The sequence below is a fragment of the Rhinoraja longicauda genome, chromosome 5, assembly GCF_053455715.1.
Source record: "Rhinoraja longicauda isolate Sanriku21f chromosome 5, sRhiLon1.1, whole genome shotgun sequence".
In the NCBI taxonomy this organism is placed as follows: Eukaryota; Metazoa; Chordata; class Chondrichthyes; order Rajiformes; family Arhynchobatidae; genus Rhinoraja; species Rhinoraja longicauda.
In genome coordinates, this window is record NC_135957.1 from 16,710,524 (window position 1) to 16,728,878 (window position 18,355).

Here is an 18,355-nt window from a genome sequence, read left to right on the forward strand (position 1 = left end):
TGTCCCCACTTTGTCTTTAAGTTTTGTTTTATTAATTTAAACTGAATCGCAAGTCACACACAGCTTCATAATCTCATTTCTAGACAGTTGTTTTCTACTGTTTTCTACATATCTTTGAAATGATATTGCTTTGATGCAAAATTGGCAGAGCAACTTGAATTAAAGCTTCGCTCCTCCCGCGACATTTCTTTCTCTTTAGGTATGAAGCCTATTTTAAAGGCTACCAGAAAATCTCTAAAAACAGAATGAATTCAGGACTTTCACTAAACAGACATTCCCCGACTAACGCAAGGGCTATGTTCCATAAACTTTTGTGTAAGTCAGATTTTATGCGTTGGATCTCCTTAAAACTAGGTAGAAACAAAGAACTGCAGACGTGGGTTAATACACAAAATGACACAAAATGCTGGAGTAACTCAGTGGGTCAGGCAGCATCTCTGAAGAACATGGATAGGTGACATCACCTATCCATGTTCTCCAGAGATGCTGCCTGACCTGCTGAGTTTCTCCAGCACTTTGTGTCATTTCACCTTAAAACTATGGTCTCCTCCTCCTTCTCCCCTGCTGTCGCCGACAACTGGTGGAGGACGGCGGTGGAGGGGGAAATGGACAATGTAACGGCAGCTGGTTAAGGAGGAGAAGCCTCACAGTGAGATGCATAATGCTGGTGGAAATACCATTTACTGTCTCTCTGTGATGTTACATAGTCATTTTTAAAATTACTATAATGTTTATCTATGGGCTGCAATAACCAATTCTCATTACAATATTTAAAGGATTCTGCCTTGTGCATACAGGGAATTAATATTATTCTGCTTGCATAAGTACATACATCATCTGCCATTGGAAAAATCAGCAGATATGGATATGTCAGCAAAGGGTTTGAGTTACGATTGAAATCCAGAGGCTTGGAATGGATGAATGATCCAATCAGCCTGGAATAATGATTCAAAGACAAGGGTTCAAATCCCACCACCGCAGCTAAGAAATTTATTTTGGTTCACTGAATAACCTCTGGGGAAAAATAAAGCTTGCATCTACAATCAAACTGCTGGATTGACATAATAATTTTGTAGGAAGGAACGGCAGATTCTGGTTTAAAGCGGAGATAGACATATGAAGCTGGAGTAACTCAGCGGTACAGGCGGTATCTCTGGAGAGAAGGAATGGGTGACGTTTCGGGTAAAGAAGGTGAAGGTGATAGGTGAAGAAAGGTTCCAACTCGGAAAGTCACCTATTCCTTTTCTCCAGAGTTGCTGCCTGACCTGCTGAGTTACTTCAGCTATTTGAGTCTATCTTTGACATATTAATTGATTTGTTTGCACTTTTGGGAATTCTGCCTTCCTTCCCCACTATGGCCCATAAGTGACGCCAGACTGATCAATGTGATTAACTCTTAATTGGCTTTAGTGCAAGTCACACTGCGTATGGATAGAGTGGAGCATGCAATAAATGCTGGCCTTGCCAATGACATCCATATTCTGTGCGTGTATTGTTTCTAACCGTTCAGTCTTGGAGGCCACAAGGTACTCACCTCATCTCCTTTCTCTCCGATTGGCCCAGGGAATCCTCGCTCACCTTTGTTTCCCTTTGAAAACAGAACTTAATAAGTTCAGAAGCATATCTAACATCAGTAGTTCCAGTGAGCACGAGACATCTTTGAGAGCTGTCAGATGTGTGTCAATGAGAATCACCCCTTTGCTGGAAGTCTCCCAAGATGATGTACCCATAGTGAGTCTCAGCTACTGGAATGATTTTGAAAATCGGTCAGGATGTAACTCTCAGTGGGTGTAGCTCATTGTTTGCTGCAGCTAGCGAAATGGCTTGGAGTATTTGACTCCCAATGCTTCATTTATTGACCACGGGTGGGCTCCACACCCGAATCATTTGCTCATCTTGGGGAAACCTATCAACTTCTCAACAGCGGCTGACCCAAGAAGGAAAAGAGAAATATGGATGGGATTGGAAGCACACTGCTCACCATGGAACCCAGTCCAGGTCCTGGGTGCCTGCAAGTAGCAGTTCTCTGTGCACAGCTTCCAGTCATGCAGCTAGTTTGCAAAGTTGTTGCATCACTCAGCAGTATTGCTATTGAGTGTGACTTCTGAAGCCGTCCAGTCAAAATTGCAACAGTGTACAAATGATCTATTTGATTCTTGTTTGAAAATATTTGTGAGAACCCCATATTGTGCTTTATATCAGTAAACACACATTTGGAATTTAGTTCCTTATTCACTTAGTTCTCATTACGCTCTTGGGCTAAGTGAAAGTGTAATACAAACAGACATAACTTTAAAAGGAATTGTCACTTGGTGTCTACATTGGCTGCTGTCAGGTGAAAGCCCCTTTTAATATGTAAGTGGGAATGCAACTATGTAATTCAGACTCTGACTACAATTTGGTCTGCACTGGTTAGAGCCAGACTGGACAGACTCAAACAACATCCATGGATGGCAAAAGTAAACAGCCCCAACCAATGATGTTTGATTATGGAATCTGAAAGGAGAGGGGCATTTCTACTTTGAAATCAGCATAAGCAGCTGCCTAATTGTCCAAAAGCCAAAATATCATTATGTAGTGCCCCACCACATGGGACAAAAGCTTTCTAATTAATTGGATGTTGCCAATTATCTCCAACTGTTTTCTCATAGCCTAATTTTAATAATCTCTGCACTCCAATATGTCTGCTCTCTTAGGTTTTAATTACTCTGTCTCGAGCAGCTGTGCCTTTAACTGGTTCAAATAAAAGGTCTGTAATTCCATCCCTAAATCTCTTTGTGTCAATATCTCTTTCACTACAGGCCATCCCTGGATTTTCAACACCCGACTTATGGACTCTCCTACATACGAGCGATTCCCATAATATTATAAAATGGAAAGGTCCGATGTATGTTCGTTCGTATGAATGGCCAAAATAGTTTCCTTTCTCTCTCTGCTTTTATTAACTGCACTTTCATGTCAGTCTTATGTGTTCTTGATACCATTCATTACAACATTGTGGAGGCATGATTGCAATATTGAGCTATTTTTATTTTCATTCTGTATATATTCTGATTTATGGACAAAATTAACTTACGGACATCAGTAAACAACTTTTGGAATTTAGTTCCTCATTCGTTTCATTACCCAAAGAATCCTGCATATTTTTTCCTCTTAAAGCCTATCCCTTGGGCCATAATTTGGCCACTTGTCCTAATAATTCTTATGTGGTTAAATGTCAAATTTTATTTGACAACATCCTGAACTGGGAGGGTTTTCTTTATGACTGAGTGATGCAATATAACTAATGTTTATGATGTTCATTGTCTTGTTTTTTTTTGTTAGAGTTGGAAACATCACAAAGAGATTGCACTACCCACCTTCTGCCCATCCAGTCCAGGAATTCCAGATGGGCCTCTTGGTCCTGGATCACCCTGTATGAAAATAATTGCAGGATTCAAAAATAAAACTACTATTGGAGATCCTGCAATGAAATTGTGGATCCCTGGGATTAAAGAAAGTGCCATTAAAGAAATGGTACAATGGTGTTTGGTTTACTTCCATGCCATAAGAACCCCATTGGGATTGATTCTCATGGGATTGAGAGACTCCTGGATGTACCCATATATACACACACAATGTAAATCCAAATAAAATCCAGGAGAGAAGAAAACCATTTAATTACCAACTCACGTTCAGAATTGCTGTTATTGTTTAGAAAATGACTTGTTTGTTCACTTGAGTAATTGTTCATCCATTACAGAAGCATGAACATTTTTCTTTCTTCTGAACAATGCATAAACATTTGAGATAATAAATTATACTTTTTTTAAAAACAAGGTAGAGAATGTTTCTCCTTCTGTTTTATTTTGTCTCGGGCTAGGGCCTTGGAGCTCTGTTATGTGCTTGTTCTTAGAATCACAGGAATGTCATGTGTATCCCTCTTGATGAACTCAACATGTCAGGGTGCCTGTGTAATGAATGTTTCATCATTTTACAGGATAACACAGTAGTTTACACAATCTTTAGCTAAAGTTCTAGAGGGGTGATGAGAAGGGATTTCGTTTTTTTAGTTTAGAGATACAGCGTAAAAACAGGCCCTTCAGCCCACTGGGTCCGTGTGGACCTGCGATCCCTGAACGCTAACACTATCCTACACACTAGGGACAATTTACAATTTTACCAAGCCAACAAGCCTGTACCTCTTTGGAGCGTGGGAGGAAACTGGAGCACCCGCAGAAACCCCACGCAGGTCACAGGGAGAATGTATAAACTCCATACAGACAACGCCCGTAGTCAGGATTGAACCCAGGTCTCTGGTGCTGTAGGGCAGTAACTCTTATCACTGTGCCACTGTGCTGCCCCACTTCACTAAGACTGAAGTTAGATTTCTTCAGTAAGATTGAATCTAGAACCTTTAACTCTCTCAGGTTAAGGGGTGGATGCTGATGTTGGTCATTACTTTAACAGGGAGATTGGATCAAATGCTTGAGCACAGAGAACTTGCAGGATTATGGAAATGCAGGAATGTAATTTTAGAGTAAGACTATCTTTTTAAACATGCAGCAAAATCGAGATAAGACAAATAGTCTACTTCTTGAGTCTACTTTACAAGTCTACATGAAACATTCCACAATTACTTGCTCCAACATGAACGGGTAAAATGGTAGCCTTGGTTACGTGCCCTATTAATGCATCAGGTGGGCATTTCATATCATGTGACTCACTTTTCAGAACCTGGAAGCAGTTGCCTGGTATGAAGTTGATAGGTTTATGATCCTTTTAATTATAATGGAAAGATTTTTTGTATTTCTTAAATGATCACATTTTTTTCTCCAAATAATAATCAAACATAACCTAAGACCTATGAAACAAATCGTACTTTAGAATTCAGAATGTTCAGGGGAATTTTAATAGATGTGTTTAAAAACATGCAAATTTGTAATAGATTAATTACTCATAACTTCCTGCAGCTGGAATATCAATAACCAGAGGATACAGGTCACACTGTAATCATCCTCTCCAACCACTTCATTACGGTAAATGAAATTGCTACCAGACAGTAGTCACATAAGATGCTCCATCTAAGTGAGTCATATTTGCTGATATTTGGCCCATATTCCTCTAATCTTTCTTATCCATGTACCTGTCCAAATGTTTTCTAAATGTTGTATTAATACCTGCCCCAACTGCCTCCTCTGGGTTCCATATACCCACCACCCTCTGAATGAAAAAGCCCTTTAGGTTTGTATTAAATCTAGTCCCTCTTCCCTTACACATATGCCCTCTTGTTTTTGATTTCCCTAGCTTGGGTAAAAGACTGCACATTCACCCTATCTGTTCCCCTCATGATTTTATAGACCTCGATAAGATTACCCTTCAGCCGCCTGTGCTCCAAGGAATAAAGACCTAACCTGCCAAACTTCTCCCGATAGCTTAGCCCCTCAAGTCCAGGCAACAGCCTCGTAAATCTTCCCTGTACTCATTCCTGTTTAATGATATCTTTCCTATAGTAAGGTGACCACAGTACTCCAAGTGTGGACACTTCAACATAACATCCCAACTTCTACACTCAATATCTTGACTAATGAAGGCCAATGTACCAAAAACCTTCTTGACCACCCTCTCAACCTGTGAAGCCAATTTCAGGGAACTGTACTCCTAGAACCCTCTGTTTTACAACACTTCCCAGGGCCCCACCATTTACTGTGAAGGTCCTGCCCTTGTTTGACTTCCCTCGCACTTATCTGCATTAAACTTCATTAGCCATTTCTCAGTCCACTTACTCAGATAAAGATCCCACTGAAAATTTTGGTATCTATCTTCACTACCTATGATACCACCCACTTTAGTGTCATCTGCAAACATAGAACCAAGCTGACTCTCCCTTAGCAATCTCTCCCTCTGCAAATGCTGATTAGTCTCAGAATGTTTTTCAATAATTTCCTTATTCCCAATGAAAGACTCACTGGCCTGTAATTAACTGGCTTACTCCTGCTATACTTTTGGATCTCTGAGCTATTATACAAAATAGCAGCAACTAATTCATTTAAAAACTGATCTATCTGTGTTAACACAGTTTGGTCTGTTTCTCTTGCAGAAGTAAATCACCTCTCGTTATTCAGATACCCTGTGAAACGATGATACTGAGCTGCACATTGGTTATTTCTGTGCTCCTTTACCTGACTGCCATCGAGACCGTCAGTCCCAGGTATCCCCGGCACACCTCGGTCACCTTTCATTCCAGGTAGTCCCGAATGGCCACCAGCCAGACAGCTGCTGCATGCATTCTGTCCATGAAACAGAAAAATAGGCTCATTGAGACTGGATGAGATGATATGAAGCAAGGATTCTACTGTAGCTAAATCTTGCAGCAATGTGAGCAATACTAGGAGAAGATCTCACATCGTCTATAGGGAAGTATGGTAATACTTTATAATTTGTGGTATTTTCAGCTCAGATCTTTTGTTACTTCTCACTTGTCGTCAGTACACTGTATGTTTGCTGCCATGAGTGTTATTTACACTATATAACTGTAATGTATTCTGTGCTGGCATCTTAAAAGGGAGTGAAGGGAAGTGACTAATTAGGATTTTTCAGCGTTAAAGAGTTATTAAGATGCAGGATCAAATTTGCAAGTAACTGCATGATTTAAATGAATTCTTTGAAGAAGTAATAAAATGTATTGATGAGGATTGGGCAGTAGATGTGATTTACATGAACCTTCGTAAGGTCTTTGATAAGATTCCCATGGGAAACTGGTTCAAAGGTTCAGGGTTCATGGTAGCTAGGGCAAGAAGCCAACCTGGACCTAAAATTGGCTTGGCAATAGGAGATAGAGATGGTGGTAGAGAGTAGATGTTGTGGTTGGAAGCCTGAGAATAGTGGTGTCCCACAAGTATCAATGCTGGAAAACTTGCGGTTTGTAATATTACTGGAATGTGGATGCCATGGACAAGTTGGGCCGAAAGATCTGTTTCCATGCTGTATGATTCTATGACATAATACAATGAACTGAAGCAACAAAAATAAGCTAATACTTAACTATTAGCATATAACCCAGCAGTTTTGATTGTGAACCTGTGCCAGCCAGGGCAAGAAACATAAATGCTGTCTTGCCAGGATTACAAAATGTTCGGAATAAATACCAGAAAAGTTTAGAAACACACATTTTGTCAACAATCTCATGAAAACTGCCAATTATGTAATTGAGCAGCTTCAACTAACCTACTAATATCATCCTCATGCTACATCAAATTGTCGGCAGATGGTTAAAGAATCTGTTTTCACACCGTTCAAACGACACACTTACCTTTAGTAAGGCACCAATATCTCCCATGAGAGGCAGCGCAGACTAAAATGAAACAGAACCACATGAAACAGTGAGGAAAAAGCACCGGGAAACATGAATTCTCACACGATAGACTGATTATCCAGACACCAGGTTTAGGATTATTATTGTCAGGTATACCAAAAGCTTTGTTTTGCAGGCTATCCAATCAAATCAGTTAATACCATACATAAATACAATTAATCAAAACTGAAGTCTAATAGGTAGAACAAAGGTAAAATACAGAGTGCAGAATATAGTTCTCATCAGGACAAGGTGGGACTTGCAAAATAAATGCTAGAGCCCAGGAGAGTGTTGCAGAACAGAGATATAGGTATACAAGTGCACAATTTTCTGAAAGTGGCGAGTCAGGTGGACAGTGTGGCGACAAAGGTGTTTGGGCCGCTTGGCTTCATTCAAAAGATATTGAGTACAAAAGTTGGGATATCATCATACACCTGTACAAGTTGTTGGTGGGAATACACTTGGAGCACTGTGTGCAGTTCTGGTCGCCCAGCTATATGAAAGAAATCATTAAGTTGGAAAAGGTGCAGAGGAGATTCACCAGGATGTTACCTGGGGTGACAGGCTTAAGTTAAATGGGGAAGTTGGATAGGCTAGGAGTTTTTTTCTTTGGAGTGTAGGAGGTTGAGGGGTGAACATACTGAGAAGTACAAGATCATGAAGGTCATGTATAACATGAATGCTCACTGTCTTTTTCCCCAAGGTAGAGGGTTCTAAAACTAGAGGACATAGGCTTAAGGTGAGAAGAAAGGTTTAAGAGGGACCTCGGGGTCAACCTTTTCAGTCTGTTTCTGGAATGAGCTGCCATAGCAGCAGATACAATTATGACTTTTAAAAGACATTTCGACATATGTATGGATAGAAAGGGTTTAGAGGGCTATGGACCAAATGCAGCCAAACAGAACTCGCCCAGTTTGCCAACATGGTCAGCATGGGCGAGATGGGTTGAAGGGTCTGTTTCCCTGCTGTATGATTCCATGAACTTATGCAGTTCTGCAAACCTTACTTTCAATGCTTTATTTCAAATGTACCAAAATAAATTCAACATGTTAAATCACCCAGTATAATTCAAGATAGCTCGGCAATAGTTTACATAACAGCCTAGTGATTATGTATGCTGCATTTCCATTCTATCATATAAAGCAACTACACTTCAAAATTACTGTCAAGTATTTTGGGATTTTTGAAGGGCAAAGTACCACATAAATTACATTCCAATCCACCAATTTTATACATAAATCCAATCATAGCAAATTAATTTAACATGTGGTGCTTTCTGCTCTGATCCCTGTAGATGATGTTGAAAATGAACACATAATTTTGGAAGACTATCTGATGTAATGTCCATCAAGGAAAGGAATATGTGCTCTCTCTCTCTATTCTCTCATCCGGATCCATATTAGCACTTGCTTCGTGTTACTCTCCTCATGCTACTTCAAACAATCTTTTGACCAATTTTGTGAGAGGTCTGAATGAGCATTAGCAATAAAAGCAAAATAGATTTCCAATGTCGAAAAGATAAATCCAATCCAAATTGCAGGTAATGCTGTCAGGTTCAACATCCATAGCCAACAACTGTATAGGCAAACATCTAGATTGATAGGTAGGTTGGTCTCTTTTCCAGGCCATTCCAACTGAAGCTGATCTCTGCCGTCATTGTAATACATTTGAATCTAGATATCTCCAGCAGTAATTTCTGGCTGCTTCACGAGACAGTAATTTCAATTTATTTATGGTTCTCCTGTCCTAGTTGTAGGTGCCACCAGGAGCTGTATGAAGAAGCCATTGGAGTAGTTTCAATGGCATTGTGTCATTCTGTTGTAACAGCATCAGTGTCAGCTGTGTGGTTTTTAGAACTTTGGAATATGTTGTAACCATCAACACCTGCACAACTCTAAAGATTTTCTCCTAATGTGCTGGAAGGGAATTCCATGGGATTAGGTAGAAAATAAAATAGGTTTTGGATATTTGGAATAGAAACTTTGGACTTTATAGATACAGCGTGGAAACAGGCCCTTCGGACCACTGTCCACGCCGGCCAGCGATCCCCCGTACACTAGCACTATCCTACACACTCGGGACAATTTACAGAAGCCAATTAACCTACTAACCTGTACCTCTTTGGAGCGTGAAAGGAAACCGAAGCACCCGGAGAAAACCCACGTGGTCACAGGGAGAACATGCAAACTTTGTACAGACAGCATCAGTAGTCAGGATCGAAGCTGGGGCTCTAGCACTGAGAGGCAGCAACTCTACCACACCATTGACATTTTTCCATTGTAGGTATAACTCAGTTTTACACATCCTATATCATTATTCATTAGCATCAATAGAGTAAAATTTGTTAGGTTGCACTCAATCCCAAGGTGCTTCCTGATATGATCCTCCTGCCTTTCAATATGTTGAATGCTTATTAATTTACAGCACTGAAAAAAGACTTACTGGCTCCCCGGGTGGACCAGGTGGGCCTGGTATCCCATTGCTTCCAGGAATGCCCTGTGAAAAAAGGGAGGGGAATACAGAATCAGAAATGGAAGTGGATTCCAGTTTATCTCTATGAAGAGCTTCTTGGATGTATGCTACTCACGCTTGCTCCTGGATGTCCAAAAGATCCTGGCAAACCTCTCGGACCCTAAATCGGTAAAAAATACAAATCTTTAATCTGTTCTCCAATCCATTCATTGTACTGTTCATTAAATAGTTTTACGTGGATTTGTGTAGAAAATCCTTGTCAAAGCTGCTAGAAATTGCATAAATGGTGAGTTGCTCCAAAAGGTTCCTTGCACAATGAGTTGAGTTTAGTTTGAGTAGAGATTTAAAAGAGTGGAGCGATTGTAATGCGTGATTGTAACTGCCCCACAAAGAGTTGCCTGGGTTAGACTTCATCTTGCCATCGCCAGGTTATGTCAGGGTATCGTCAGAGACAGGTTATGAAACCAAGAGCTCGGCTTCTCAAATGACGTCCTACTTTAAATTTTTAATTGCTCTTTTAGTGATTGCATCAATCCATTTATTTTAACGGCTTAACAAAGAAATGAATTGTTCTTTATTTTAATTTTAATGGACATCAACAACATTCACAGTGAATGGTAGTGCCCTGGGGGGTGTTGTGGAGCCTTTCACCTTCAACCTTTACACTCTTGTTCTTAATACCCCTACCATGGGAAAATTATTCTGACTACCTACCCTATTAATGTCTCTTAAATGTTATAAATCTATTAGCCTCTTTCACTTCAGGGAAGACGAGCACAGCCTACCCAAGTCAAGTTTATTGTTATGAAGTACAGGTGGAATAAATTTTTTGTTTGCAGCAGCATCGTGGCCACATGCACAAACACAACACACACAAAACATGTTATGTATAATTTACACATTAATTCTACAGGGTAGTGTAAAGAAAAAGTGTAAAAAGATAAACAGGACATCAACAGAAAAATATGCAATTAGAAAACAAGTCCATGGTGGAGCAAGAGGTGGTCCCTAGTGATCCCTTGCTGATGTAGGAGTAGGAATCCAGGCTTCTTGTGTTATTCTTGTGAAGTCTCTTTACATTCTCCTTTCACCCATTACACTCATAATCCTACCTAGTTTAATAATACAGCATGGAAACTGGTCCTTTGGCACAACCTTTCTATGCTGACCAAATGCAGGTGACCTTTTTGTCGGTAATTGGCCTAAATCCTTCTAAAGTTCCTATCCATATACCTGTCTAATTGTCTTTTAAACTTTGTAACTGTACCCATCTCTTTAACATCCACAGCCAACAATGGGCAATTAGGGGGGTTCATCTGTTGTTTGTTCTGGCCTTTTCTTACATCTAGTTCCCTCCCCTCTACTTTCAGCGTGAAGAAGAATCCCAACCCAAAACGTCATCCATCCTTTTTCTCCAGAGATACTGCCTGACCCGCTGAGTTATTCCAGCACATTGTGTCTATCTCTACCTATCCCTTGCCAGGCTTTGTCCCACCCCCACTTCTATTCCAGCGTTCTCCCTCCTACTATAATCAGTGTGAAGAAGGGTCCCGACCCAAAACGTCACCTAACCATGTTCCCCAAAAATGCTGCCCAATCCGCTGAGTTACTCCAGCATTTTGTGTCTTTTTTTGTAAAGCAGCATCTGCAGTTCGTTATGTCACTCATTAATAATTATCCCAAAGTTAAGGCAGACTGTATTTATTACTTCAAATTGTCATCTATGGAGAACAAAAGGCTGCAGATCTGAAAGTCATATTACAGATATAAGCTGCTTTGGTTTAAGATTGATAAATGATTGGAATATTCCACAAAGCAAATATATGTAACATAAGTAAAAACTTTGGAATTATTTGGGTACAGTGATGTATCATGATGGAAGCATCCAATACAATTACAATGGTTAAAATTTGTTTAAAGCATTCAATAATAATGATCTGATTTTCAAGGTAATAATTCTGCAAAGTGGGTATTCAATCTGTCTCACTATTGTAACATTCATTACGTCTTACCTTTAAACCTGGCTCGCCAGGAGGACCATTTTGACCCTAAAGGGAGATAAGGAAGAAGGAAATAAATGGCTATATTTTACACAATTGTTGTCATTTTCAATATAATTTAATGTTTTTTTTTTACTGATGAGGACGTTCTTAGCAATTGCCCAATAATGGAGTGATGGGGCTTCTTCTTAAAATGTTGCAATCCTTGTGGCCACAATTGATTGATATTATGTAGCTTATTCCAGAAGACAATGACAAAACAGCCCAGGATCCCATGTGACTTATAGAGAAGGACTTGGTCATGTCATCCGCATGACAGTGTGCTGCAAAGAAAGTCAAATGATGAAGCGAGTTCTACAATATTTATATACTTACTGGAGAGCCAGGGCGTCCATTTCCAGGCGGTCCTTTCTCACCTTGTGGACCTTGAAGACCAAGCAATCCACGCTCACCCTAATAAAATAAATCCGGATCACAATTGAACAAAATGTGCAAGGATGCAGCAAAGTGCTGCGAAGCTAGATGGAGCTAATATCCAGCTTTACACTGAGAAGCCTCACTGACATATTAGTATTCCTTCTCCAAATTCAATAAAAGCTAATGCGCTCACTGAGAATTAAGCAAATCTTATAGTCTAAAAATTCTCCCGGGTGGCAGTGCTAAGCACATTATATATTAATTCCACAGACTAGAATTCAGTAGCAGAGTACAATGTGCTGATGCATCCATAAACTATCCTTTACTGATTTGGTGTCAATTTCCAGGCACAAGTGTTGCATCTTTATGCACACATCAATCTTAATCAGATTAATTCAATTATGTACTGACTAACTGAGTAGTGTGTGCTTTTCAACAGCGATTATGAGATTACATACCATTCAAATTTGTAAATCCACATTTATTGATAAGGGGCATGCATGAGGCTAGTAGTTTTATCATGACCATATAGGTATGCTTAGGGTTGATTTGAATACACCTTGCATGATATCAAATTCTGCTCTTTCATTATCACAGCTATCCCGTAAAAGGGGATGCAAATAGTTGGTAAAATTAAAAATGGTGGAAATACTCCACAGGCCAAGCACCATCTGCAGGGAAAGAAACAGTGTTTACATTCCTAAATCTTTCATTCTGTTTCTTTCTCTGAAGATACATTATGTTTATTGCGTATTCCCAACATTTTTTGAAATTTCGCAAATTTATGGAATCCACAGCAGTTTGCGAGTGGACAAGATTTTTATGCTGTCTGTACTTATGGACGTTTAGACGAATAAGAGGTATTCTTATTGAAACAGATTACATTTTTGGAGAGTTTGTATATTATGGAATTAGTCTATGTCTTCCTCTGAAAATGAATAAGCATTAAAGTTTTCCATTAGTATACATCTTTCAATTTTTCACTTAATCTGTGCACCTGATCTGATACAATATTTTCAGAAGTTTCTCCTTATTTGTTAACTGAACATTTGAATTACAATGGTTTGACTGTTCAATCTATATGGACAGGCTAATTTTTAATACCTTGGGTCCTCGTGATCCTCTTGTGCCAGGCGGTCCAATTTGCCCCTATTTGTAATTAGTAGTCAACAAATAAATCAAAATGATGTGAAATTGTGGAAGTCAACATTGTATTCATTTGCATGTATATACAGTACTTTAATATGGCATATATATCCATTGTGTACAAGGGCACAAACCTGTTTTCCACGTAACCCGTTCCCTGGAAGTCCTGGGTCACCTTTGTCTCCTTTTTCTCCAGGAGGTCCAAGCGCACCCCCAGAATCTCCCTGCAAACAGATGCCTGCACTAGGTTACACAATTTATCATCATGATAGTAACATCAGAGCTATAAACTGTAAGTAGCAGAGAAGGTGACATGCTTAAATGGTATCAAGTCCTGGCAAAGGACAGGGAACTAGGATCAGTTATGATGGGTGAAATTATCATCCCTTAACAACATCAATCTCATGCAAAAATACCATTCCCTCTCTATGTTCCGTTATAACGAGCGCTTACTGTATTATATATTTATTTATTTATTGTTTGTTGCATTAATGAAGAATTAATTAAAGCAGTAGCAAATAAGAATTTTATTGTTCAGTTTCCAGTAGATACGATAATTAAATGCTCTTGATACCACCATGATAATGATTATGCCATTGAACATTCCAGCACAGGAACAGGCCCTTGTTGTCTGGGCTAAACATAACTAATCCCTTCAGCCTGGACATGATCCATTCCTTATACATTCACGTGCCTATCTAAAAGCCTCTTAAATTCCACTATCGTATCTGCTTCCCCTGGTAGCACATTTTAGGCACCTAACACGCTCAGTGTTGAAAAACTAGTCTCACACATCTCCTTTAAACCTTTCCCCCGAAATGTTAATGCTCTGCCCTCCAGTATTTGACAAATCCACTCTGGGAAAAGGATATGACCACCTATTCTATCTTTCAACATTTCATATAATATGCAATTAAAGTCAGACTTCCTCCAATTCAATATCTTAACTTGATGACTAACCTTATCCCTTCCCATGGCTATTGCAAATTACAGGATTATGAACATTGTTGCCGCACTGACACTTCAGCCACTCGACTAGTTTAATTTCCTAAGATAAACTCAGGTACTGCCCTTACATATTGTCTCAAAGAGCCCTCTTGGAAGGATTTAACAGATTCTGCCCCATCTAAGCCCTTTGCACTAATCAATATTGGGTTAACATACCACACTCCAATAACCATATTGCTCTCATACCTTTCTGTGATTTGCATAGATTTCTGTGCTTCTAATTCTCACTGACTATTCAGAAGCCTGTAGTATAACCTCAGCAATGCTCTCTTATTCATAATTTCTACCCATATCACAGGGCTGTGAGCCCAGTTTCTGAACTCACCAGTAATTGGGAATACTCTCCCTGTATCGAATCTTTAATCCTGTTAGAATTTTACAGGTTTCCATAAGATCCCTTCTAATTTCCCCAAACACTGAAGATAGGCCCTATCAACCAAATCTTTCATCATACATCATCCTGCTAGCACATCCTGCGGCACGGTAGCGCAACGGTAGAGTTGCTGCTTTACAGCGAATGCAGCGCCGGAGACTCAGGTTCGATCCTGACTACGGGTGCTGCACTGTAAGGAGTTTGTACGTTCTCCCCGTAACCTGCGTGGGTTTTCTCCGAGATCTTCGGTTTCCTCCCACACTCCAAAGACATACAGGTATGTAGGTTAATTGGCTGGGTAAATGTAAAAATTGTCCCTAGTGGGTGTAGGATAGTGTTAATGTTACGGGGATCGCTGGGCGGCACGGACTTGGTGGGCCGAAAAGGCCTGTTTCCGGCTGTATATATATGATATGATATGATATGATATGATATGATATGATAAGAATCAACATAGTAAACCATTGCATTCTCTCATAGCTAGAACATCTTTCCTCAGAGTGAAACTGCACAGAATACCCCAGTTGGGATCTCACTAAGACTCTGTACAGCTGCAGCAAGACATCCTTGCTCCTGTACTCAAACTCTGTTGAAATCAAGACCAATACATGATTTAATTTCCTAACTGCTTGCTGCACTTGAACATTTAAAAACAACTTATACATAAAGAACCCCAGGTATTTTTGTATTTCCCATTTTTTGCAATCTCAAGTCAAAATAGGGGTACTTTTAACTATTATCACTGGGCCATTCATGGAAGAGTGTTCTGGCCGTCTATTTCACACCTCACTTAATTTTATTTTAATTTAGAAAGATTACAGCAACGATGAGATAATTTGCGGCAATGCTGTATTTTCAGAACATGTTAGTCCCAAGCTCATCACATTTCTCGATATAGCCGCTATTTCCCCCTTTTCTCCCCTTTAATCCTAGAATTGCCTACAGAAGTTTGGTCATGTAGCACAACACTACTTTTTCCCCCTCAGATAAACAGGCACTTGGAAATAAATGCCCCCAGCACATGACCCATGAATGAAAAGATAAAGGGATTAAAAATTAAATTATGCGCAAAATGGACTGCAGATCTGCATTTGCTTGCAGAACAAAGTTGCAATTATCCCAGAAATATTCCTGAACATGACAATAAAATCAAATGAGATAAAACCTTGTCACCCTTTCTGCCCTGTTCGCCTGGTTTGCCTGGTTCTCCTGTCAATCCCTGGTAAATAACAAAGGAGGAAAAATAGTAAGTAATCGTTAGGCAATCATAATCAGAACTGGTAACAGCTGTAGCTATTTAATACACAGATTAAAAATAATACAGTGAATCTGTTAAAAGTCGACCAAGCTCTTCGTTGATCAGTGATACGATCATAATTAGAAAGTAGAAAATCTTTTAATGGAAGGTTACGTCAAATGGCCAGAAGTCAAATTAGTTGGAAGTACAATAGCTCCGCTTCGCTTTGAAGATTATGGACTGATGCATTTTCAAGGAAGTTCTTAGTTTTTCTTTAAGCTTACATAAGGAAATGACAAAGACAAACTCAGTTCATTTTAGGCATTAAAACTTGTTGGAATTAGCTGCCTTGAAGCTCATCCATTGCAGGAATCAGCCCAGTAAACCTTCATTACCTTCTCTCCATTGCAAGAACATTTTTCCTCAGACAAGCGGATAGAAAGTGCTCAGAAACTGTCTCAGTGAAGCTCTGTACAGCTGCGGCAAGACATCCTTGCTCTTGTACTCAAACCCTCTTGCAATGAAGACCAACATGTCACTTGATTTCCTGATTGCTTGCTGCACTCGAATGTTTGAAAGCAATGTGTACAATGACCCCCAGATCATCTTGTAGTTCCTATTTTTGTAATCTCAAAACAGAATTGGATACTTTCACTTTTATTACTGAGTCAATAATGGATCATATAAGAGCACCAATGCAATGTATTCTCTCCAACTCTAGTTTCTTGGGCCTAATGGATAGAAATTTCTCTTGTGCCCAATTCATAATCTAAACATATGAAGTTCAACAAGCAAAGCAACAGAAATATAAAGGTAAATAGACCAAGTGGACCTGTTGGGCTCAAACCTCTCCTGCATTGGTGCAGCACCCACTCCTCCTCCCCACTCCTCCCCCCCTCCCCTTCCCCTCCCTCTTCTCCTCCCCCCACTCCATCCCCCTCAAACCCCCGTGTCCATCCCCCTCCCCCTCCCTCCCTAGGAGATAGATTTAAACTTTAAATGTGAATAACTTTAAAAATATAACACAGATTTCAATGAAACTTCTTCCATTAGCACCAAAGGGACGACGATGAGTAAGGTGGGCCTAAAATTGTCACGCTATTGTGTTCCATTTTGGCTGTAGTTCAGGAACAAACAAACAAACAATCGAGAGTTTTAGTATATAGACTAGACCAAGTGGGCCCGTTGGGCCCGTCCTCGTAGGGTTTCCATTGTAACCTGGGGAAATTGCTTTTTTCTTTAAAAGAAATGGTCTGTTAAAAAAAACAAACAAACAATCTCAGTGGGGGTGGGGGGGGGGGGGGGGGGAGGAGGAGGGGAGGCGGAGAGGAGGGGGTGGTGGTGGAGAGGACGGGGGGTGGAGAGGGATGGTGTCGGTGAGGAGGGTGGAATGGGGTGGGGAGGGGAACGGGGAGAGGGAGCCACTGACATCATCCTTCCAGCGGCCATCTTCTTTCTCCTTCACTCCAAAATTCTTAAGGGGTTGGACAGGCTAGATGCAGGAAGATTGTTCCCGATGTTGGGGAAGTCCAGAACAAAAGGTCACAGTTTAAGGATAAGGGGGAAGTCTTTTAGGACCGAGATGAGAAAATTAAACAAAAACTAAACTAAGCAACGTTTAAACTTCTTGTTTTTACACGTGTGGTCTGTATGCTAGAAACAAAGGATGAGTAACAACTGGTTATTCAAACAGGAAATTATAGATTTTCTGAAAATTAATATGGATTTGGGAGTGGTAGTGGGGTCAACATGAAGCTGAACTTCCTCCACAAATACAAAACGGACTTCAAAATGTGAGATATAAAGATGTTCAAGACACACTTACGATTTCTCCTTTTAATCCTTTGGGGCTTATCGGACCTGGTAATCCTGGTTGACCCTGTGAAGCAGATGAAATTCAGAACTACAACACACACTATGTGCCTATGTTGTAATGTCTTGATATTCACAATGCAATATCAAGAACACAACAAAATTGTTTTTGGACACATACCAAAATAATATATAGTAGTCACCTCAAGGAACTGCTACTTCAAGTTATACTTAAATAAAGAATCAAACATAGAAATATCATGGCTAAAGTAAGTCAGAAAACATCCTTCTTATAAATACCTCCAATCCTGGTTCTCCATTAAGTCCAGGTAGCCCAATTTCTCCCATTTCTCCCTAAAAATGTGGACAGTAGATGAGTGGTTATGCAATGTGAATAAAGCATTAAGTTCAGGATGAACGAAACAATTGAAAAGAGAGAGCTCTATTTTAACATTCTACCTTTAATCCAAGTTGTCCTTGCATTCCTTTGTCTCCTTTTGGCCCCTATAAGTAAGCAAACATAGGGTGGTGAGGATGGATTTTACCACCTTTACATG

General features: G+C 39.9%; 1 protein-coding gene across 1 annotated transcript in view; it reads right to left on the reverse strand.

The window, feature by feature from the left end:
• Positions 1-18,355, reverse strand: part of LOC144593884 (uncharacterized) — a 222,433-nt gene that overhangs the window by 42,688 nt on the left and 161,390 nt on the right. The window contains exons 24-37 of the mRNA XM_078400009.1: positions 18,258-18,302; positions 18,099-18,152; positions 17,812-17,865; positions 15,915-15,968; positions 13,503-13,592; positions 13,327-13,371; positions 12,181-12,258; positions 11,818-11,853; positions 9,921-9,965; positions 9,776-9,829; positions 7,292-7,333; positions 6,162-6,269; positions 3,360-3,413; positions 1,535-1,588 (exon numbers count right to left, since the gene is read on the reverse strand). Of these exons, the coding sequence (XP_078256135.1) occupies positions 1,535-1,588; positions 3,360-3,413; positions 6,162-6,269; positions 7,292-7,333; positions 9,776-9,829; positions 9,921-9,965; positions 11,818-11,853; positions 12,181-12,258; positions 13,327-13,371; positions 13,503-13,592; positions 15,915-15,968; positions 17,812-17,865; positions 18,099-18,152; positions 18,258-18,302 (813 nt within the window). The remainder of the gene's footprint in view (positions 1-1,534; positions 1,589-3,359; positions 3,414-6,161; positions 6,270-7,291; positions 7,334-9,775; positions 9,830-9,920; positions 9,966-11,817; positions 11,854-12,180; positions 12,259-13,326; positions 13,372-13,502; positions 13,593-15,914; positions 15,969-17,811; positions 17,866-18,098; positions 18,153-18,257; positions 18,303-18,355) is intronic.